Source organism: Rissa tridactyla, chromosome 7, assembly GCF_028500815.1.
Source record: "Rissa tridactyla isolate bRisTri1 chromosome 7, bRisTri1.patW.cur.20221130, whole genome shotgun sequence".
Classification (NCBI taxonomy): domain Eukaryota; kingdom Metazoa; phylum Chordata; class Aves; order Charadriiformes; family Laridae; genus Rissa; species Rissa tridactyla.
In genome coordinates this window covers 13,342,734-13,365,971 of record NC_071472.1, presented here as the reverse complement: position 1 = coordinate 13,365,971, position 23,238 = coordinate 13,342,734, and the positions used below count along the sequence as shown (strand labels likewise).

At 41.5% G+C, this 23,238-nt stretch overlaps 1 protein-coding gene across 6 annotated transcripts; it reads right to left on the bottom strand.

Moving 5' to 3' along the window:
• Positions 1-747: 747 nt before the first annotated feature.
• Positions 748-23,200, bottom strand: IQCB1 (IQ motif containing B1). Of its 6 annotated transcripts, none has more exons than XR_008467680.1 (15): positions 22,303-22,928; positions 21,324-21,486; positions 19,513-19,642; positions 17,199-17,292; positions 16,265-16,364; positions 15,721-15,893; positions 13,015-13,127; positions 11,810-11,919; positions 7,447-7,589; positions 6,874-7,022; positions 6,281-6,409; positions 5,744-5,900; positions 4,413-4,642; positions 1,975-2,111; positions 748-1,501 (listed from the first exon to the last, which is right to left on the bottom strand). XR_008467680.1 is itself a non-coding variant. In XM_054208710.1 (15 exons), exons 2-14 carry the CDS (start codon positions 22,418-22,420, stop codon positions 4,413-4,415), a joined length of 1,809 nt encoding a protein of 602 aa, XP_054064685.1. In that variant the 5' UTR covers positions 22,421-22,573; positions 23,119-23,200; the 3' UTR covers positions 750-1,501. The 6 variants fall into 6 exon arrangements, 5 of the variants coding, with proteins under 5 accessions (XP_054064685.1, XP_054064686.1, XP_054064684.1 ...); XM_054208710.1 differs by lacking the exon at positions 1,975-2,111 and adding an exon at positions 23,119-23,200 and having other exon boundaries at positions 750-1,501; positions 22,303-22,573; XM_054208711.1 differs by lacking the exon at positions 1,975-2,111 and adding an exon at positions 23,055-23,097 and having other exon boundaries at positions 750-1,501; positions 22,303-22,573.
• Between the last annotated feature and the right edge of the window lie 38 nt (positions 23,201-23,238).

The following is a 23,238-nucleotide window of genomic DNA, read 5'->3' as shown; positions in this document are numbered from 1 at the left end:
GCCAGCTCAAACACCTCTTCCCTTTCAGACAGTAAGGGGTTTGGCAAACTTAAAGGTTGCTTTGATTGTTTCTAGGATTAAGTGTCACAGTCACTGGCTCTATCATGTAATACTAGATTGAGCTGGGTCATCTTATCTGTCTCGTATGTGTGGATGTTCACCTTGTTCGAAACAGGCAGGTTCTGGATTGGCAAGATGTGTTAAATGAAGTTTCCCTGATCAGAACTGCTCACTGTCATAGGTTTTGTTAAGTGATCACGCATAGCTAAAGACATTGTTTCTGTTAGATGATGTAATTAAATAGAAAAGAACTAAACTCTGCGGAGAGAAGCTGAATTCAAAGAGAAATAAAGAGCATGGCAACCCTGAGGTCTTTCTGTGTGTTCAACATCTGGTTATACAAACATTTTTTCTTTCTGGGGCCTGTCAAACTCCTGTTTCACCTTAGTAGAGAGGGACTTCCATGGCACTGGGCTCACACAGCGTCCTCCACTGAAGGCTCTGAAAGCAAATTACCATGCAACATATGAAACCTCTTCATAAGCCTCATTTGAGAGAGGAAAAGACAGAGGCAGAGACAGAATGTTCTCAAGGTCATAGAGGAGTTCTTCAGCACAGCTGGGAAAAATTGCCAGGGCGGCACTGTCCTGACCTTGGTCCTCACCTGCCAGACTTTGCCCCTCTGTTCTAAGAAGGCAGCCAGAGTGAACCCGGAGAGAGGGGACAGGAGTTCCCCTTGGTAAATCTAGGCCCATATATCGCTCATTTAGTAAACAACCTCTTTATTAAAGAGTTTTTCTCCGTACACAAGAATGCCTGGAGCATGACCCGGTGTTCCTGTGCTATGAAGAAGGATGACAAGGAGAACTTAAGAGACCGATTGCGATGATCTTTGCGGATCCCCCTTTTCTGATGCATGCTTATTTATAAATAGCCCCGATTCCGCTATATGGAGAAAGCTTTCATTTCTCCTTGTCCTTGATGTACATGATACTCTGCAGTGGAGAGCAGATGTTTGTACCAGATTCTGCTCCCATGGAAATCAGCAGTAGAAGACTCGGCGGCGAGAGGTGAAACAGCATCGGGGTTATCTCCCGTCCTCAGTTCAGAGCTCCTGTTACAGGCAGCCTGGCAGGCCAGGAGATGCCCTTGGACTTAGCAGCATAGTCTCAAGCACATGCCTGTGTCTCCACTAGAGATGAGCGTCCTGTTGTTTGCAGAGTCCAGTTACAGCTAAAGCTGAAAAAAAGCATCTGTCCGGATAAACAGGAATCTTCCTCAATTGCAGGAGCCAGCAGAGGACACTGCTTTGTCTCCAGCTCTGAAAGGGATGAGTGATTTTTTTGTTGTTGTTGTTCCTTTTGCTGCCTTCTTGCTGTTCCATGACTCTGGTGGCACCTTTGGCAGGAGAACAGTCACCGTTCCTTCTTTTTTACTTCATCAGAGGATTTTGTTGTCCAGATTGCTGAAGCTGTGTCAATAACACTCCTGTATAGCTTTACTTAAGGGAGGGAAGAAACAAAATCACATGACAAATTGGTCCAATTTATCTCAGCAACAGAAACCTGCAATTCAGCTAAATCGCCCCCACAGGCCAGCTTAGATGGCATCAATATTTAATGACCTGAGCACCGCTGCCTTCACAGCTCCAGCTTCACCTCTGCACATCACAGCATGGCACCCCAGGTTTGTCACTCCACCCCGCGCTTCCTCCGGGCGTGTGCAGGGTCTGTCTCCAGGCTGCTGGGGCAGGCCTGTTTGCTATCCGAAGTGGCACAGCCCAGACCTGCTCGGCACGACCAAATTCTGCCCCTTTTCCTACTCAGCTGGAGGACCTCTCTGGCACGTTTATGTGCTTTCCAAGCGTGCCTGTGGTCTGTGGCAAGCAGGGAGCAGGACTGGCCCCATCTCAGTTCACAGCCTCTCCTACAGTCTTATTTTTGGTGACCACATAACTCAGACAGGACTGGTCACCTGGTAGCAGGCTGGAGGTGGCTTCCGCTCAGCTGTCTACATCTGTTCCCATTATTCAGACAGGAGTATTTTATGCCAGAAGGAGCTGCAGTGAAGTAAGTCGCCAGCGACGTGTCCTGTGCATGGTGCAGGAGGACCTGAGGAGAGGATGAGCCAAGCTATGCCAAATCCCTCCCACTCATGAGCAAAAGGGGCAGCAGCAGGGCAGCTTGGGGGTCTCTTTTGCTGGGCCCAGGCTCCAAGCTGGCCACAGTGACTGGCATCTGAGAGCATCTCCCAGCACTGCCCCAGCATGCTCCAGTGGCTCCTTTCTGGCTTGCTCTGCCTGGGACAGTAACGGGAACAAGTGACAGGTTATACAGTTATCTACAGCCATAGGCACGTTCCCTTCTGGCTCTCTTGCCTTGCTTTCCCTGCTCTGTAAAATGGAGATGACTGAGATCTCCTGGTGACAAGCACAAAGTAAGAAGAGGCATTTTTACTTATCAGGGCAGTGGTGGGGCAGGGGAATTTGTGCTGCTGGGTTGGGAATAAACAACCCAGCAACTCGAATTCCTCCAGCAAGACTGCACCTTCCATCAGGCTCTCTGTTCACTTAAAAAAATCCCATTATTCAGCAAATTGCATATTCCAAAGGGGGAGTTCATTATCCACTCTAATGGCAGTGAGTGGCAATGGCCATTACAATAAATGGCTTTTTGGTAAGATGGCTCTATAATTCAGTTGGTATTTAACACTGGCCAGGGGGCTCGTCTCTTTACATCAAACACATTAAGCAAAGCACCTCTGTGAACATCCCCCCGTACTAAAGAGCTGTTATAATGAAGGTGATTAGGTATAAACATAACATCAGAGGCTGCCGTCTCAGAATAGTTTGGGTCAGTGGCTGCATGGCACAGGGGACTATGCCGTGCACAGAGGACTCATGTATTTGTGAGGGACCAGCTGGCTTGCTGCAGTTCATACAGAGATGCTGGGCCTTTTCCAGCACCAGAGCTTGGCAGCTGCTGGGGAGTAGCTTCCATCCCCAGGAACGCTTGGTGACTGCCCCCCAGCCTCTCCACTCTGGTGGTTGTAGGGCACCTGTCTTCTTATGGGCATGGTGTAAAACTAATAGCAGGGCTGTGCAGAACAGTTTGTAACTCAACAGACACATGCAAGGGCTCTGGCAAATGCTTAATGGATTGTTCCACCAGTTAACTCTCCAAGAAAGGAACTGAGAGCCAATTCAGTGCCTTCCAAATCACAGCTCTGTTAAAAAATTAACCTAGAGCACAGCTCTTCCTCTTGGCAGCTGTCCAGTTATTAATTTCAATGTATCAGCTGCATCTGAACGGGCTTGGGCTTCTGCCCACTATTTCTATTTATTTGTTTTCCATTCATCTCCACTAAAATTAAAACTCAAAACCTTCTAGAGAGAATGGAAAACAAACATGCTGAACCAGTATTGCTGCCCACATACAACTGGCAGAAATCACTGCGCTTTTTCTTTTTCTGCAGTGAGGTAAGATCTTATTCTTAGGATTCTCTTGGCCTCTCACCTAAAAAAATAGCACAGGCACCTATGGCACTAGCTGCAGCCTTGAGTTCTCCTTGCTTTCTGGGCACATCAGTAAGCAGCAGCCTTCCGCCCTTGACTGTAGGTTTTTACTGCGTACCAGGTCACAGCCACTGCAGAGGCCCTGTGCTGTAGACCTTTCCAGATTAAACAGCATCTGCATGGTTTGAGAAGACAGCACTGATGGTCCAAATGGTCACACTGAGGCTACAATCCCTTACAACAGTTCGGACTGCGGCCATGTTACAATGCACTGCATTGGCTGTGGAAAGAACTGCATGCTTTTAAAGGAGCACACATATAATCCAAGAATATTGGCATTTTTTCCTCCCCTTGCTTTTTCTCTTGCTGCTGTCAAGAGGCTGGTGGAGTTCCTCAGGCCAAGCTTTGCCTGTGCTCACTGAAGTCCACTGCTCTACCCTGCCAGAAGCACCCAGCCTGCCTAGTGCTTGCTTGACTTCTTATTCATGTCTTGGTTTGTTCCGAACCCATCTTTATCTCAAAGCACATCACCTGATAAAATATTTTGCTATAGAAGCCCAGGCTTTTACAATGGCATGATTCTATACACATCTGAGTGTGAGTAAGAACTGAAAAGCCAAAGGTTATGAACTTACTTTTAAAGTGATACAGATTACAAAATATCCTCATTTACAACTACAGTATTTAAATCCTATTTGCAACAGCACAATCAATAGGATCTAACTGTTGATGTACAGGAAGAGATTTTTAATAAGTAAAATGCACTAAAATAAGGCTTTGGTCTTTTTCAGTGCTTTGTCTTACAATTCAAGTGTTTTCCTTCCTTAAAAACACACGCAAGTGAATGCATAGTGCAAGATATGAGTCTGGTTGCGTAAGAAATTCTTCTGCCTGTTACCTAAAAGGATTTCTTTCCACCAATAAACAGAGTTCCCAGTTCTGCATTTAGGGCATCATCAGGAACGACATCATCCTCCACAAACTCATCTCCAAGCTTCTTCCACCACGGGCAGCGAGTGTATTTCAGCATAGTGTTGTGGGATTGTCTTGCCTTGGTAGCTACAGGGACTGATCGACTCATAAAGACATCAAGATCTTTTTCTGTGATCTCTGCTAACCCTGGAGCATCTGTAAAAACAAGAAGAATAATTTTCTTTATTTTGTTTGTGGTTTTATGAGTATTTCAAACAAAAAAAGGACCTTTCCTTCCCCTCCCACTTCCCGCTGTCCTAGGTAACTCCTTTCCCCATGCTGGCATTACAATTTTATGGCTGCATGATAAACCTGATTGGAGAAGCAATACAAATTAAGACTAATCTGAAAAAATAAATACATAATGGGGGAAGGAATAGAAGAGGGGAAAAGCAGGACAACTTCATTCAGCAGACAACAGTCATTCATCCACCAAAATGACTTTTTGTGAAACTATGACCTAAGAGAAAGAGGAGCTGCTGGTTGCTCCGGCTGGATCATCGCTCCTGGCGCAGGGTGACATCAGTATAGTGTTTCCACCGCTCTGGTGCGGCAGCGCTGTGTATTCCCTGCCTGGGGGACCCAGCACAGTGTGAGTGTGTGTTGCTGATTTGCCTGTTCAGGGAGCGATGAGCTGCAGTGACACAGCACAGGACAGACTAAATAATGGAATTCAGTAACTTGCTGAATTTTGTCCGGCTTGGGTGCTCTCTGGTGGCTGCAGTTTGCTATTCTTGCTTTTTTACTCCAGGCTACTTGTCTGGAATTAAGGTAGCACAATAGTGAATTCCGTTTCAAATAAGGACAAGCCGGAGAAAATAAAAACATGACTCAGAATTCATAACTCAAAGATTTCCCTCTTTATCTGGAAGAGGTGAGAGCACTTCAACGAGTGGCTTGCTTACAACACAAGAAAACAGAACAAAGCAAAACAAATGTAGAGGAAGAGGCTGTGTGAGATTCCCTTCTTAGAAATTTTAATGCCTTTCACAGGGCCATTGCTTTTCTTGTGAACATAACAGAGAGAGACTATTAGCAGAAGAATAAGATGCTCCTTGAAAAGCAGATGTGTATACGTAACCTATAGCAACACTTAGATAATCTCTAACAAAGCCTGAATCTCAAGATAAGGCAGATGGCAAAGGAAGAAATATTTTCAGTTTTGAAATGAGGCTTTACCACTGTTCCCTCCAATTTTCTCTCTAAATTAGTTTAATCCAAATGGTAATCAAAACTATGACCAGAGCATTCACATACTCATTAACAGCTCCACATCGGTGTTGACCTGAGCCAGTAATGTCTCTCTCCGCTGCGCTGCTCTCTGATCCAGTCTGCTCCTCAATAGGAACTGTGCCAGCTTTTCCTGGGCCTGCATATGCAATTCTTTACTCATTTCTTCTGACATTTGTGAAGCCTGGAGGAAAATAACATTTTGTTACCATTAGGAGCTGGTTATTTTAAATCTTCTGGGGGCAGAATAATGTCTAAACAAGGAATGCAAATGCTGTTCTTAATTGTTAACCTAATAATTTTGCTTCCTCTGCAGCTCTCTCCAAAGCTATCCGTCATCAAGTATATGAATTTTCCAATTACAGTTTGCTTTGACCCTTTTTATTAGATTAATGGTTAAAATCCCCAATATCCTAGTGCCTCGCTGTCAAACAAGCAGGGTTAATATATGCATACCTCACATGGATTATCTTGATCAGAATTTATGAAGCTGAATATATTTCATCCCTACAGTACTTTATGTTGCATCATTAATGCGAATTATGAAATGACTAAGAAACAGACCGGATGCAATTTGATGTAGTCATCCACCTTCTGCTGCAAAGCTAGTCTCTGCTCATCAGTCAGTCCCTTGGGATCTTTCCAAGAAGAGAGAGGTCTCCTCCTTCTTCGTTTTTCCAAGAATTTACAAGCCTTTGTAAAGAACATATGAGAATATGACAATCACAGACAGGAAGTTTGTCTTCTCGCTTTGTTTGTAATCAATCAGTGAAAGAAAAGTATTTCAGTACTGCATCTGTTAAAGCATAAATTTAGCTATGAAGCTGAAAAGACAACATACAATGGTCAGCATGAATACTAAATCATAAGTAAGAACACTCATAATAAATTACCAACTCATCTGTAGCGTGGTGAAATTCCAACCTTAGGTTTCAAAGTGGCAGCTCTTACATTTTAGTTGCAAGGCTGTACAAGATTTTGTAATATATGGAAGGTTTAACCCATCTAAACAACTTGTGGCTCTAGACTACCATCCTCTGAATATTTTTTAATAAATTATGGGTACATCAACAGTAAGAGAATAAACAGAGCTTTTTGAGGCATTGCAATAATCCACTCAGTCCTACCTAATGTCAGAACAAAGTATATATACTTACTGCTCTCTGAATGACAACAGCCGCTTTATACTCCTTAAGTGATTGTCTCTGTTGATGAAAATTTCTTCTTGCTCTATACCCTCTCCAGAATCTCTGGATAGTTAATGCTGATTTCCCCTCCATCTCCTCCATGTACTTATTTACCTCACCTACAAATGTAGCAAAAAACCAGTTATAAGACTGTAGGTTGGGATCTCTTTACAATTTATTTTTTTAATCCTTAAACTAGATAGTACCAAAAAAGCTGGGGCGCTATCAGTTAAAAACCTCTTTTCATCCAAGGTCTGTCATCCAAGCTGTGGGCCATGTCTCAGAGACTTATAGCTGCAAGGGAGCTTTGTAACACAAGAAAGTTGGATTTCCCTTTCTCCTGGGCCATTTTGAAGGCAGCAGATCTTGATCAGTAATTACCCTTGTAGAATTAGCATGTTCTCTGTCAGATAATTGGGTCAGAAGAGACAGTTGGACTAAAGTGCAAACAGACAGGCAAGACTAGGAAATATACTTGGGGAAACTGCTCTTAAGGAGACCCAGACAGTTTAATCTTCTAGTATAGTTTAATATATATCATACTGGCATGGATTATTTCCAGTAAGGCCAGCTGTCGTTCATGGAAGAGTCTCATGGCTCTCTGCCTCTGAAGTTGCATTTGCAGTTTTAGAGCCTCATCTTCCTTCTGTTTTTTCAAATGCTGCAGCTCCTGTTCCCGCTTAGCTCTGCAATACACAAATACATTAACAATTAGCTTCAATCGTACATTTCTTAAAACCATCTCTTGTTCTCTTTGTGTTAAATGGTCCAGCACTGAGGGAGGAAATCCACAAAATAATCTGCCATTCCCGCTATTGGCTGCAGGACCGCACCAAGCAATGAGGAATCATCTGCAAGCTAACAAATTACCACACTATGTATAGCCAAGAAAAAAATCTGAGCCAGTCACTCAATCTGGTAGCCAATCAAAGGATAAAGTTCTAAGGACTCTGAAGGGAACAGTGCTCCGTGTGGGACATTCATAGCCAGCACGAACTAGAACAACAACTTTGATTCCATTATCTGGGGAAGAGGTAAAGCAACATTAGTCATCTGCTCCAGTATGCACCTTTTCCAGAGCATCCATCAGCATGCATGGCACCTGCTTTCCATAATACGTACTATTATTTTTGGACTGACTGCAAAAGTAGATCAGAATGTTGTCTGTTAAGGCTCACTTCTTAAATTTAGAGGGATTTTTTTTCTCCAGGAAATACAGACTGCCACATTTTCTCTATCAACTTTGTTAACAGAACACTAGGAAAGAATTTTCTTGCAAACTCTTCCTGATCTGTACTAGTTGTTGTAACTTGATGTTAGGATGTTGCCCAGCTGTACTTGGCAACAGAAAGCCCCAGCAGATGTTTCACAGCTGAGACAACTGAAAACTCTGTAACTGGCCCCAGAGAGTTTAAGCTAATAATAGCCTATATATATATAATTGATATATACACTAACATATTAATATAGAGACTAATATATTAATACTAGATATACTGATACTAATAATTACTGAGACCACTTTGGTCTCAGTGAAGCATAAGGAGCTGTGAGCCAGGACTCCCCCTCCCTTCACTGCTCCTTCTTGTCCCAATGGACCTGACCTCATTAGCAGCTTAACACTTGAGACTTTATAATGAGGTAATGATGTGACTCCTCCTCTTCTCCTATTGCAGCAAAATCACTTGCCCACTCAGGACCCGAGTACCTCCACTGGACCCACAGCCCTGAGCTCTTCTCTAGCCCTTTTCCAAGGACAATGAAAGGAGCACCTTGAGCACTAGGAAAGAGAACAGACAGACAGAGCACAGGCATAAAGGGTACCGGAAAGGTGAAAAAAGACCATAGATTAGAACTAATGTCCAGCAATCTTTATATCGCTTCATGTCACATACCTTTAGATTTGCAGTACTATTGAGTTATTTGTGTGTTTCCCATTGCTAATATAAACTGCAATATATTTTTTCCAGCAACCATACTTTCTCCTCAACCTCCATAACTGGGTGGGGAAAGATGGGATGGAAGCTATTGTGTAAAAGAGATGCTCTGGATTTAAAGATCTGGCCCTAAGTGATAAACAGTCTCCACCATGATCTGAAAGACCATAATCCTTTTATGATGGTAATGCAGACTTGAAGCGTGGCCACACATCTACCTACAAAGACAGATCATGATATATGTGATTACATCAGAATAGTCTCAAGGAAACTAGAGGCCTTCAGCCCACGCATTTCTGCAAATTAGAGCTGTAAATCTTTGCATTTTTAATCCAGGCAGGCACATATTATACTTCTCAGTGGAATGATGTCACAGGATCAAGCAGGATTTTTGATGACATTTTCTTGATAAAACTATTAATAATTTTCCCTAGAAATTTTTATCAGCTCCACGAGGTGGAAAACTACAAGAATGTTTCATGAACTTCTCAGATGTGCATCTGTGAAACTACCAATAGCGTCTGTCAGATATTTAAATGTTTCTTTGATACTGATTCTTTGCCATGTAATCTGCAAAACACACGCTCTTCTTCAGTCTCAGTTCCTCCTAATGATAAGACCTATTTGTTTGCACAAGACCACAGTGTGACAGAGAAATGCCTCTGAACAGAAACAAAACACATACAGAGTGAGATCCATGCTTCCTTCAGCAGTTCATGGCACAGATCAGCCTCCCGCTGATCACCTCTTTTATATATAAAACGGTTTGATTTTTGATGCATGGCTAATACAAATTATTGCCATTTCAACAGTTCTACAATTAGCTGTGTAACACTGAACTAACTTCAAGGAGAAATTAACAGGCTTAAATATTCACTGAGGAGACATTTCTGAAACCAGAGTTTCAGAAGTTTTTAACTTGCAGAGCTTAAGATCTTCCACTGCAGCTGCAGGTGAGCCAAGTTCACAGTTTCAACCTCAGCAGTATTTAACCACACTTGTTCTAAAATAAATCTGTGAATATAACCAAACCCTGATTGTTAAAAAATCAAAAAGTCCTCTTGAAAACTTTTCTAAAGTCATGCTTAAAGTATTCCAAACACAGTAATTCAGTATAACACTAACTGCAGCTTTGGCCTAGACAGAAAAAAAACAACACTGGAGCTGTACAGGTGCTATATTTACTCAGTACATCGGTACTGACTGAGCCACAAACACACAACTGCAAGGATATTAATACATTTCCATTCCTCTCAATATTAAACAAACACATTCAAAAGTCCATCTAAATGACTCAAGAACTATTTAAAAGGCATGTACTAATGCTTACAGTACTGAAAATATGACACAAGAAAGTCAAGTAGCTCGTTGATTGCTCACTACCCTTTCCCTTCTGCTTTACCCTGTTATGTCTTAGTCCATCATTCAAGTTTTCTGGGCTATGATTTTGGCTTGCAAGGTGCCTCATAAGGGCAGAAATATTGGCTCAAAGTGTATGGTGGAGTAGAAAGGAGTGGCAAGGATGTCATTCTTGGTGTTTCCCCACAAAAGCTGGAGTGGCTAGTGGCCCTCAATGGACACTGCCACAATGCCCCTGCAAATCCTCCAGAATTTAAAGATTACACCCTTGAAAGTCCAATATTTTTTCTAATGCCAGTCTAGACGACAAATCAGAACTGTCTGCTTTCTAATCCCTTGATCATAATGCAATTTGATTTGACTAATTGATTTCTAAGATCTAGTTTTGACATGGTAATGCTCAAGATGTGCAAAAAGAGGTTGAAGAAACCTGCTGTAGAGTCTGAACTTGATTTAGATCCCTTATCCTATGTTAAATTCACACTAAATTTCTCAAAAGAGTTAGCCTAGTATGTGCTACCATCACTGCTGAAATCCTACTTCAAGTAAGACAAGCATTATTTATGTAGCTTCATTCTTCTGTGGTGCTTCAAATCAAAGGATACTATTTCTAGGTCACTGAAGTGACTCCAGTTCTGAGAGTCAAAGATTTCAAATATTAATGAAGAACAAGGTCTTGCAAGCACTATATGGAGAAAATACTATGGGCCTTGGTTTCTGCAGCACTCTGGCACATCCGATTGGAAACTCCAGGACAGCTCCACATTCAATTTACAGTGAAATTTCGTGTCAAGTTAACTGTGAACCAGTAAAATGTTCTACCACCAGTACCTCATCCTCTAGTGCTATTTAGTGCAATCCCATGCTACAGTGTACCACGTTTTAGTGTTCTATATGCCATAAATTTTTACACAGAAAACATATAAAAGCATCATAGAAGTAAGTGTTTTCGCAGAGAAGTTTGGCAGCTGGGAAAGGGACAGTTGGAACTTTTGGCACCAGAAGTGGCAGTTTGGTGCTGCTGGAAAAGCACATTGTTTGGATGTTTCTACTAAAAGAATCTGTAGTGAAGCAGCTCATATTGGCATTACATTACCTTTATGTTACAGAAATAACAGCTGACTGGGAAAAAGCATCTTCAAGATGAAGGAACTCTTGGTCAGCCCAAACCTATGGCCTGGGACGTGGGAACAAATCCTCAGGGAAGCTATTTCCAGGAAGCACAGGAAGTGAATGGGAACCATCAGCATAGATTTATCACAGGCAAATCATATTTGACCAGCCTGATTGCCTTCTGTGATGTGATGACTGGCTCCATGGACAAGGGGAAAGCAGTGGATGTAATTTTCCTTGACTTTATCAAGGCTGTCATCAGAATCCCATGCAGGGCAGAGCTGACAGTCAGAGGAGCCTCCACAAACACAGAAAATGGGCCAACAGAAACAACATGAAGTTCAAATGTGAAGTTCTACACCTGGTACAAATTAACCTCATGAACCAGGACAGGCTGGGCACTGACTACCTGGACAGCAGATCCAATGACTCTGTGACCTGAGAAAAACCAAACCAAACCTTTTAACTAGTGCTTTTTACAAAGCTGTACTGGTTACCTGAAGCTTCTCTGTAAAGCGGTCACAGCTTGGGGTAGTTTTTTCAGCCTTTTCCTTGTCAGAAATCCCCTCCATGTAGCCTGGATTATACAAGCTGCTTGATGCTGCATCTGAAATTAATAAAGCAGTTGGTAGAATATTTTCTCTGCATATAAACCCACTTTATTACTGCTTGCATATTTGGAACAATCTCAACATTTGGCCAAAAAACCATCAGTTTTCAAATACATCAATATCCAGTACTTGTAACAGCTTAGGGAATTTAAGGTCCTCTAAGATGATTATTATCATGACACCTGTACTTGCTCCAAGGGCAGCTAATCTGATCATCTGGATCGATGCTCTCTGTGGTAAACAAATCAATTTACAGCAGAAATATAAAATATATATTAACTGCATTCATCAATGTTAGAAATTTGTATTTAAAGCACTTGAAGCACTTGATATTTCAAATGGTGATTCAATCAAAATACCTACACTAGATGGGACAGAAATACAAGTTTGAAGAATTAGCAGCAGGAGAAGTGTTATGTGTGCAGTATGATCAGAAGTCACTGAAACACAACAAACATGAAAAAAAAATTATCTATTCTAGTGTTAAATGGATTTTTTTTTTTTAAACCCCAACACTAAATACCCTGCTCTGTTGAAGATGAAAGCAGGTCTCTATAAAATATAACTTTGATTTCCTTTAAAGTATTGTCTTTGAGAAACCTGCATGTAAAATTTTGGTAAGAAGTTCATAAAACACACATCATCTCTTTTATTTGGAACACAGCCCAGAAGGTGTTCTTTCTGAACATTTTCTCTATATGACTTAATTCTATATGAATGCTGCCTAGAGTTCAGAGATCCAAATTTGTCACACTGATGTGAGAAAAGCAGACACAGTTATTTTTGTTTTATAGTTAGCAAAACTAAATTAATTTTTTGCCCCTATGGTTGTATAGAAATCTATGGTGAATCTGCGACAGAAAGTCAATCTCTTGAGTCACAGTCACCTTTATCACTGGACAATTTCTTTAGGTCTTCAAAAATGGTGGAGGGAAAAAAAACAAATAGCAAATTTAAAAATCCATTAACAAAGTGAAAAAATAACACAGGCTTTGAAAAGCGTCAAAGTGACTGAGTAAATCCACTCTAAATATATATAAATCACATGTGACTAGGATTTCACATACAAAAATCTCGTTAAACTTCAGTACCCGCATTTCTCCTTTTCCACTGGATTGTTCCAAGTCCAGCAGGTCCAAGAGTTGACTGAGATCCCTGTCAAATCCTTTGCCAGTCCACTGTTTACTTAAAAGCCCTTTTAATCCTAAGTGAGAGAGAAGCAGCACGTGATACCACTAAAGTGATTATTCTTTTCAGGATTTTCAAAAAATCAAATCTGATTCTATGTGCAAAGGAACACTAGAGCTGAATATCATCAGTCATCTTTGAGTTTCAATACAGAGTATTATCTGGTGCTCCAACCATCACAGAGAAGTATTATACAGCGATTGCAATTTTGTACGTCCAAGTCACCATATATTGTGTCTACATAACTGGCAGTTAAATTATCAATGTACTTTCAGTGTCTTGTCAGTAAGTCACTGTAAGGTACCAAAAGGATGTAAAGCACCATGCAAGTGCTAGGTTTTATTAGCACTGATTTCATATTTTTCATAAAAAAATTTATTTATAACTGGAATTCTTTGACGTCTTACCTGTATAGCATAGTCTAACTGTGAGTACATGTGCATCCAATCCCTGAGACAAAACACCTTTTTAAGTTCACAGCAGCTAAAAAGCACACTTGCGCTCCCTGCATATCACACACTCGGGGTGTCACGCACAGGGCACAAGTAGACAGTAACATGTGCTTTTTAGCTGTGTATGAGACAAATCCCAGAGCCTGAGAGTTCTGCAGAGAGTTGGAGGGAAAAGAAAGGAGAGCAGGAGGTAGACACATGTTTAGATACCCTCCTGAAAAACTGCAGATTCAGGAAATTTCCATTTTCAGATCATTGTCCATGAGCATATTCATACACTGGGCAACTTCAATACTCATATATACTTACAGGATCTAGATATGGAGCACAAAGTCCTTCATGCAAACAGAAATGGCACCTCTGTTCTATCACACATGCACCATTTTGGAAGGACGATGACAGTTAAACACTTCAGGAGAGACAGGTGAGACTCCAAATGGAGTCAGTGTGTGCCTTAATGCTGCCTGAGCTCTGCAAAACCACGTAGCCTAGTAACACAAGGCAGGTCCCTCACAGAAGTCCTGTGGGTCTGACACAACTATTTGCCAGTTTCTGTACTGACTATGTAGCCATATGTGCCTTTCAGCTACTGCCAGGGAATAGTACCTCACATGTGCCTCTCAGAGGTTTTAGTGCCCTCCTAGAAACCTGGTGTAAAGCCTGCTAGTCTTGGAGATGTGAGGTTCAAGTGACCTCCTCACCGCTGGCCGGCAGCATCTACTGATAGAAAGCTTACACCGAAGTACCTCATACTGGCAACGGCTCTGAGCCACTGTGAAGCCATGTCACTTTAACGAGATGGCCAGATGGTGGAAATACTGTAATGCTTTCTTTGTTGCTGCTGTTCCTCAAACTATCTAAAGAAGTCCAAAGCCTGAGTGAAAACTAACATAAGGACTCTAACTTTAAAAAAAAAAAAACATACGGGAAAAAAAAAACTTTCTTTTTTCTTAGTGGAAATAGGAAATGTACAAGAAATGAAGAGTCTCTAAATGATTGCGGCATATTGCGATTCTAGAACAAAATAAAGTATAATCCTTTGATGGAGACTTGCACCTCTTCAGACAAGCCAGCATTCTACATCTGGGATGATCAGACCATCACAGCAGCTTCACAAGAATCTGCAATGTGATACCAGCCTTAGGCACATTATACTTAATTTCATACCAAAAGAAAGTCCTCCTCTCTCAATTCTGTAAGCAAAAAGGTGGCAAAGCTGCCCATCCGGTCACGAAATTCACTGCCTAATAAGCAATTAGCACAAGTGTAAAAAAAGGGAATTGGACCTTTTTGTCTAGCGTACCCACTTCTTACTGTCCTTGTCCCCAAAGGACTGAGGCTGCTCACAAGTAGTTTTGACCATCAATAACATCCAGAATATAAAAGATCTGGCGAACATCAAAGCCTCTTTCTTAGTCTCCATAGACATGACAGAGGACAAAGGGGTTTCCTGGAGCTCCCTGCTAGGCTAGAGACAGAAACATCAAATGGGACATCTCATTAAATAATTAATAACATAGCAAATTCTATGCACACTCAGCCTTCTCATCTAAAGGCATCAAGACAAAATGATAAACTCATGTCATGAGTTTCTGGAAAGAGTTCACACCAATCACTTGATAGCAAAAGATAGTCAGCGCCTCAGTAACACAACAGCACCAATCAGATAAGCAGATGTGCCACAGCCAGGGTCAGAAGTTGACTTTAAGTAAAACTTTCCTGCTTCTGGACTAGCAAGCCTTAGCGCACTGGCAGATGTCTGACACACGGCTCTTACCATGGCAGTACAGGCACCCTGCTACTAGGATCTCTCAACAGCCAACCGGCACAGGAAAAAAGATGCAGAACATCACATAGAAAGAAGTAAAGCCCATCCAGTTGGAAGTGACAAACAGCAGCTTTAAAAGGCAAGTTGCCACATGCAGAGTCCTCAACAGACTGAAGAAAATAAATCTAGGAAACAGAAAGAGGTGCGGCACCCGAAACTATAATGAAAATGAACAGAAGAGAAGGGAAAAAACCACCAACAACACAGCACTGCAGTTTCCATCTGTATTGGATGGTTGGATGGAACTGAGATGGGAAACCTCCATCTTTGTAGTTTCACAGTGAGTGTAAGAGGAGGCTGAGCGACTGGTCCCATGCATGCTTACCAACCTTTGTAGCGAGCCGTGAGTAACTTCACAAGCTGCTTGCAAAATTTTGCCACCAACAAAAGCAGTTTTGTAGCAGCATTTCCTACAACAGGATTGGTGGTAGATGAAAGCTTATAAACAAGCTCATCCAAAACAGAGTGAAGGGTCTCTTCATCAACCTGGAGCAAGACAGAACTTTAAAAAGAAGAAAAAAAGAGACGGGAAAGCACACACAGAATTGAGGTGTTAATTACAAACTATGAGCTTTTTAACAGTGACTTATTTTTAGATATGTCAGGCGTTCAGCAAATCAACATACCCAGATAGCTGGACAAGCAATCTCATCCAGGCAGTGCTACTGTTTCAATCGACTGTTTCCCATTCCCTCAATTTAACAGCAAGATAAAGAAAATAGCTATTTTTTCTATTTCTACAACAAAGACTAAGAAAAAAACCACAACCCCCCAACAATTCTTGTATATGAAAATTTTCTATTTTACCAAGCACCAGTGAAATGAGTTTTAAATTTAAAATTCGGAAAAATCAATGATATGAAAACAACTAACCTATTGACCGTCAAAATATTGTGTAAAACAGACATCATTTTAATTGCTGTTTCAACATCATCCGTTATTAACAACTGCAGGAAGTGATCATTTTGCAGTACTGCAAAAAACCAAAAACAAGCAAACAAGAAATCACATAATCAGAACCAGACTTGAAAATACCATAAAACAAACAAACTTCATTATGAAACATATGCCATAGCAAGTAAAACCAGATACTGTTTCTGGAACCAACTCCTCCTTTTATAATTTTTACACTGAAACTTACTGGAATAAGTAAACTACTTCAACAGCTAAAAAACATGTTGAGCCCTGTTTTTCCTGCCTTTGGATATCCCTCAGGCACTGGTGCTGCAATGGAACAAAAACTTTAAAGCCTTTTATGTTACACTAGTACCAGTTTCTTATTACAACAGTGGCATTATCACTGGGGTAACAACATCCAGAAAAGGTAAGGACTTCAACCTTGACAGTTTGTTACAGCAGGTTTATTTAATGCAAGTCCACTGATATTATTAAAGCACCATCTTTTTTATTCCAGTGTATCACTGTCTACATATTTAGTAATTTTTCTGACCACGTGTGGTTTTAGTTACACATCTTATGATCCTTAGTTTTTTTGTTCCATATTAGAAACAAAACAAAATTCCGCTTTTTAAAATCAGTGTTATTAACATTGGTTTAATTGAAAGCGTATTTTGGTCAGAAGTGTATAGCGAAGTTCATTAGATGTTTGTAAAATTTCCTGGCATGGCAACAACTTCAGAAATCTGTTTTCAAGTCTATCTACTTTTCAGGGGCTGCAACGTAGTCTGGTCAAGTTTCTGCATATGTTTGATATATACAAATTCTTGATACCTGTATGATGATTCTTGACACCTGTAGTTGCCATAAATAAATTTTCAGTTGTTTTATGGGTTTACTTTTCCCTTACCGCATGCTGCTAGTTGAATATGCCCACCGAACAGCCAGCAGATGGCATCAGTTACTGTTTGGAACCAGCGTAAAAAATCTTGTTTTTCTTCATCCTAAGCAAAAGAGAAGTAGGTAAAAGTATGTGTACATATCTTCACTGAGGACTTCGCCTTGATGTAACGGGAAGGTTTGTATGTTTCAGGGATCTGAAGACCAAAACTCCATCAAATTCCAAGATGAGTTGGTGAAACTGTAGGAACCAGTCAAAAAAATAACTTGCGAGTGCTTAAAGGCCAGAGATCAATCAAGAAAAATCTAACCATACTAAAAAAGCATCCATTCTTGAAAACACCATAACAGGGAGAGAGAAGTCTTATTTACTCCTTCAAAAATATTTTATAGCATAGGAGGGCTAAGAAGACAAATAATATCTCAATACAAATGCATCACAGATTTAATCCACAGAGGGTGAAACATATTATTTAAGATTAAAGCAGAGGGGAAAAAAAGGGTCCAAAGTGGCCGAGGACACAGTAAAAATGGAAAAGGTTCCTAAAAACTGGCATGGTAAGGCTTCAGAAGCACCTCCCAGTTGGAAGTCTGGGAGCAAACACCAAAGTGCTATTAAGCTGAAGTTTGATCAGTTTGCCAAACCGACTATGTTATGTGCTTACCTGTGATAACACTGGACTGGAAAAAATGACCAGGAAGAATCCAGGTTTTAACATGTGAACGCACATACAGACGCACAGTCTAGAGTCTGTATTAACAGGTGTGAGCCACAGGCCACTGGAAATCTAAAATCTTGGTGTGTGGACAGCAAAGGGGCTTTTGATAGTAGTACATTGCTGACAAATGTTGTTATAAAGCACTTGGCCTGATATCTCCCACATTGAGTCTCTACAAATGACACTCTGGAAAGCCTATTCCTAGATCCCTGCTACAAGTTCCAGCTGTCAGTCGTGGTTTAACTTTGTATTTGGTTCTTACTGACAATGAGAGATACAAAATCACAGTAATAAGTTAAGCTGTAATATTATCTGTTCTGTGTTTTGGCAATACGTCAGTTTCTGAAAGCTATTTCAGTACTTCCCTTGACTTCAAAGACTTCTACAAAAAGCAAATGAAGGCAGAATAAACTACAAATCTGCACTGGTAGAGTGGGATTTCCAAAGTTCCACTGAGCAAGCACCAAGTCTGGGTGCCCAGTCACCTCTGAGACCACATGGTTTAAAAGCCAAAGGACTAATTATAACGTAGACTGCATTTGCATTCAAAAGAAATCTTTGCCCACAAGCATGACTCAAGTAGCATGTAGGCTGAGACATAATAAGAAAGTGTGGGGGAAATTACATATTGCGGATAAGACTCGAGTCTCTTGGGATGTCATTCAGGAAGCTTCCTTCTTAAGCAGTAAATGCACTTCTAAAGTATTGAACTAACAGAAAATACGTTACTCTACTGATACTTTCTGTGAATTGATTGTGTTTGTGGTGCCCAACACAATACTCTATAGGAAAACTTTGACTAAGTGCAAGAAGCCAGTGAGCCAAGAAGTGAGATACTAAGGGGAAACAGGGATATGAAAAGAAGCTATCAGAATCCATGAGGTTGGTTATTTAAATTATTAATAGGTTTCGTTTGTTAGGTTTTTTTTCTTACGATTCTGGAACTCAGAATGCTTCATAAGCACGAGAGAACCTAGATGGGCAAACCCCTTCTTCTCTGCAAAGAGGGAGAGAAATGTAAGAAAACATTCAAACCTACAAATTCAAAGTCTGCCTTTGGCGTTCCCAATGTGCAGGTTCAGAAGCAGTGAGCATTTTTTGAATTTTTTGCCAATTTCGCAGCAGAAATTCTCTGGCAAAACAAACTTCAACAAATCTGATTTAAAATCTTAAGACTTCCTAAACCTTTTTTGTAAAGCTGAATAAAGCAGTGGGAACAGAGCCATTACAAAGACTGAACTAATTATATGCAAAGTTAAAAAGACACTACCGTGACTGGGATGCTGCCTTTAGTCAGGCATTTTTTTTCTATCCTACCACCGTAATTCTTCTATCCTGCTTACAATTGCATTTTGTTCCCCTGCCTTTAAAACTTGCGAAAAGTAGTAGCCAAACTCTCTAAACAAACCTATGGTAACAAACTAGCTTTGCACACGTAATGAACCCAACACTGTACAATGACAGATTTCAGTTTCAAAGCTCCAGGGCATAAGAAAATAAGTGTTCATAGTACAGTGTCCCTAGAATAATATCCTACTTACACAACACATAACATTGGAAAGTTTACAGAGGTTCTCTGCTTTTTTAACTATGAAATTTAAATACCTTGATTGCTCGGATAAATCGTGCTTGCAAGCGTCTTCCCAAAAACAGCAGGTTGTCTATAGCTGAAGGAAGAAATTTCTTGTAAAATTCCTCAGTATCTTCTTTCACCTCTAGTCCTACACAACAATGACTGAAATGAAAAAAAAAAAAAAAAGAAAGAAAGAAAAGAAAAGAAAAAAAAGTAACCTGAATAGTTGAAGGTCTGTTTGAACAGCTTAGAATGAATGTCACGTCATCAGAGAAGAAATGCTTCACTGGCATGGGACAATTCGACACTGAACAGCAGTTAACTGCTGTGACTGGCTCCAAGGTAGCTGCCTCAAAAGGAGGAGGAATCACTGACAGGCTGGAGACAGCAAGTATATTACTATTTAATGTAGCACGTCTCAGTTTAAAAACATATCCAAGGCACTTTCTCCTTTAGCTTCATAGGATCTGTTCAGGCTTGTTCCACATGCTAGGGAAGAGCTCTGACGGTCAAAAGAAAAGAAAAGGCAAAATAGAAAGGTAGACAAAAACCTGATAAAGGAAGCCTGATGATGAAAGGGGTGTGGATCAAGCAATGAAAATATGTATTAAAAAATATTACTTACCACAAAACCTTCAGCAAATCTGTCTACAACTTTTCTCTAACTGAGGAATACATATGGGCTGGAAATCAGTTCTTCAGATCTGTTTTCTTATCTTACTCACCCCAAACACATCAGTCATTTCTGGAAGACTTTTTACAAGAAACTGCATGTTTTACAACAGGGAAGCTTTTAAATTCTGTACTCTGCACTGATACTAGTGCAGCAAAAGAGTCTTCCTAACTTTTATGAATTTTGCTAACATCTTATCTAGTCTTTGTTAGCTTTTTGTAAGTGCACACATGTAAAGCTTTGCTTAACAAAGCCCTTGGAAAGAGAATTCTAGGCATGAAGCTGAGATTCATCTAGTTACAAAAGGACATTTTTATAGTTAAAATACATTTCAGTTTTCTCTGCAAACTGAAATAGCTTATAGGGGATGATTTAAGTATCACACAATTCTGGTGATAAATCTTGCATCTCTTAGTGAAATTACTAGCATTAAAAATTCATACTGCAGATACGGCATAAATAAGAGATGGTTGCCTAATTGCTTCATGCCTGAGAATTTTGCTCCCTAATTAAGCCAAAATCAAGTACAACTCGGGGGAAATTTAAAACTTACTATTTTTCCTGACATGAAGGATTGAGATTGCATCACTGGGGATTTGACTTTAAAGTTGTCTTATTTACTAGCTATGAATTAAACTTAATTATGCCATTCTCACAATATCACTACATCAAGCTATCTAGTCTGTATGAACCGAGTCCTCTATTATGTTTAAAATGTAAATAGATATTTAAAATAGGTATACTAAATAGATATTTAAATAGAGTCAAGCCAAGCTGTGAGTCAATCAGGCTGAAGATTTTTGCAAGAAGAAATCTAAGTACACAAACTTTTTAAAATAACCGCAATTCAAAATTAGCAATTGCTGGGTAAGAACTGTGACACTGATGAGTCCTGTTCACAAGAAAAGGTAAAGCCAACACAAAAACTGTTCCCCCCAGTTTACCCAACTCAATGAAACACAATGTGAATGAATTAAACAGGACCAATTAGGCTATGCCTGACCCCTCTGCTCTTGACTGCTCCCTGCACTTTAACCCTGGCCTTTCCTGAACAACAAGCCTTGTTCTGGATGGGAGCCAACGTATTACAGCTTGAAAAGAAAAAGAGCAAGATGAAAGGCCAGGAAGAAAACAAGAAGAAAATTTCTTAGCAATTTTTTTTTTTTTTACCTTAGTATCTCTGCTAGCTGGGCAGCAGTAGCCCAGCCTCCACGCAGTCGAGAGTGGTCTTGTCTAAGGACCAGCATGCAGTACTGAGTAAGATCATAATTGTATATATCTTGCTTAATTTTTTTTGATTCTTCACATCCCAAGGAAGCAATATTTAAAATTCCTGTGGGAAGAAAGCAGGAGGGAGACAAAGAGGAACATAAGATTCTGATGTATGAGATTTTTTTTTTCCTTTTCTAAAACATGTGTACACAGAGCCAGAATTAAGGTAATTCTAAAAGTGCTAACAACAGCATAAAATGTTTTGTCAGCATTTTTCACTCCTACAGCTACAATCCATTTGTTAGATTATATGACAATTGGGAAAGATAGCTAAACTTAGGTTTCCATTTTCTCATTACATATTTAGTAGTAAAACATACATTACCTGGGATATAGCCCATTTGTATGCATTTCCTAGGCCAGATAAAACCACAACCACTGCAAAACATACAGCTTCCTTCTAATTACATCCCAATTTAGAACAGGACCTAACTTGTTTCTACCGTTTGTATGAGCAGTGGCTATGTGGCAAAAGGAAAGACAGGGGGAGTCACACAGGAGCTTGTGCTTGTGTTTCTACATGTAGACTTAAAAATCGAATACTAACAACCACTCTGTCTCTTCACCCAAAAGCACTGGGAGAAATTATTTGACCAAGTGTAAGGTCCATGCCCACATCAGCAGGGATCTTACAAACACAGTGACAGCTGAGAAGGAGAAAAGACTTCCTCTCCATTTGCTCCCCAGCTCCTCCTCCTCCTTATTGTTGCCAAGGCAAATGCCACTCTCGGGAAAAGCTGTATTATAAACCTTACTGAGTTTCCAGCCCTGCCAGAAACATTCAGAAAAAATTTCTCTATTTAAGGAGACAGAAGGAAGAAGGACTGTCCGTACTTCACTAACCTCATCCTTTTATTTTAGTAATGGTATTAATTACCCTTTAAGTTTAGAAGGAGCAGGGGGATGTCCTGTTCCCTGCTCTCAGTGACCTGAGCCGCTAAGGCCAGTATCCGGGGGTCCGCAGCTGCCAGCCCTGCGCTGGGCGTGTTGGCCATAGGAAACAGAGAGGGGCCAGCAATACCATCGACTCAATCCTCTTTCCCTTTTTAATTGTTTCGGTGCTGGTGTGGGGTCCTTAAACCACAACTTCCATCAAACCTCCAGCTCCTGCAACAATCAGCTCTGCGCTTCGGGCAGCAGGTATCCCCCTGAGGAAGGAAACAAACATGGAGGAAGCCCCATCCATCCCTCCATCCATCCATGCATCCATCCACGCTCCCTCATGTCGTCTCTCGAGGCCGCGGGCCTGGCTCTACCGGCAGCACAGGGCTCCAGCAGGGCAGCCCGAGAGAGGCCCCACGGGGCGGGCAGCGTGAGAGGCCTCCCTGAGGGCCATCACCTCAGCCACGGGCGGCGGGGAGGGGGGGAAGGGCCCGCCGAAGGGCGCTTCCCGCCAGCAGGGCGGCGAGGGACAGCTGCCCTCTCCCGCAAGAGTCACCTCAGTGCCCCCCACTCCGCTAGCGGCGGTCCCCGATGCCACGGAGCCCCCGGCAGCGCGGGACCACACTGGCGGGGCCGTCAGGGCCGCTCCGAGGGGAAGCCCCTTCCCGCCCTCCCCCGACCCCTCTCACCGCCGCGCGAGGGCTCCCCCACTTCGGGGGTGGGGGGTAATGGGAAGCACGAACCCACCAGTTCTAACCGCACCGCCCCCCCTCCCCTCTCAGCTGTGTGGTCGCGGCCGCTCTCCACCAACCAGCGCTCTCCCCTGCAGGAGGCGGGTATCATTTGCATATCCGCGTACGGGCTGGCGCCTCCGCCTGCTTCCCCACTCGTGGAAAACCACAGAGGGACGCCCGGCGGCCCAATCCGAACT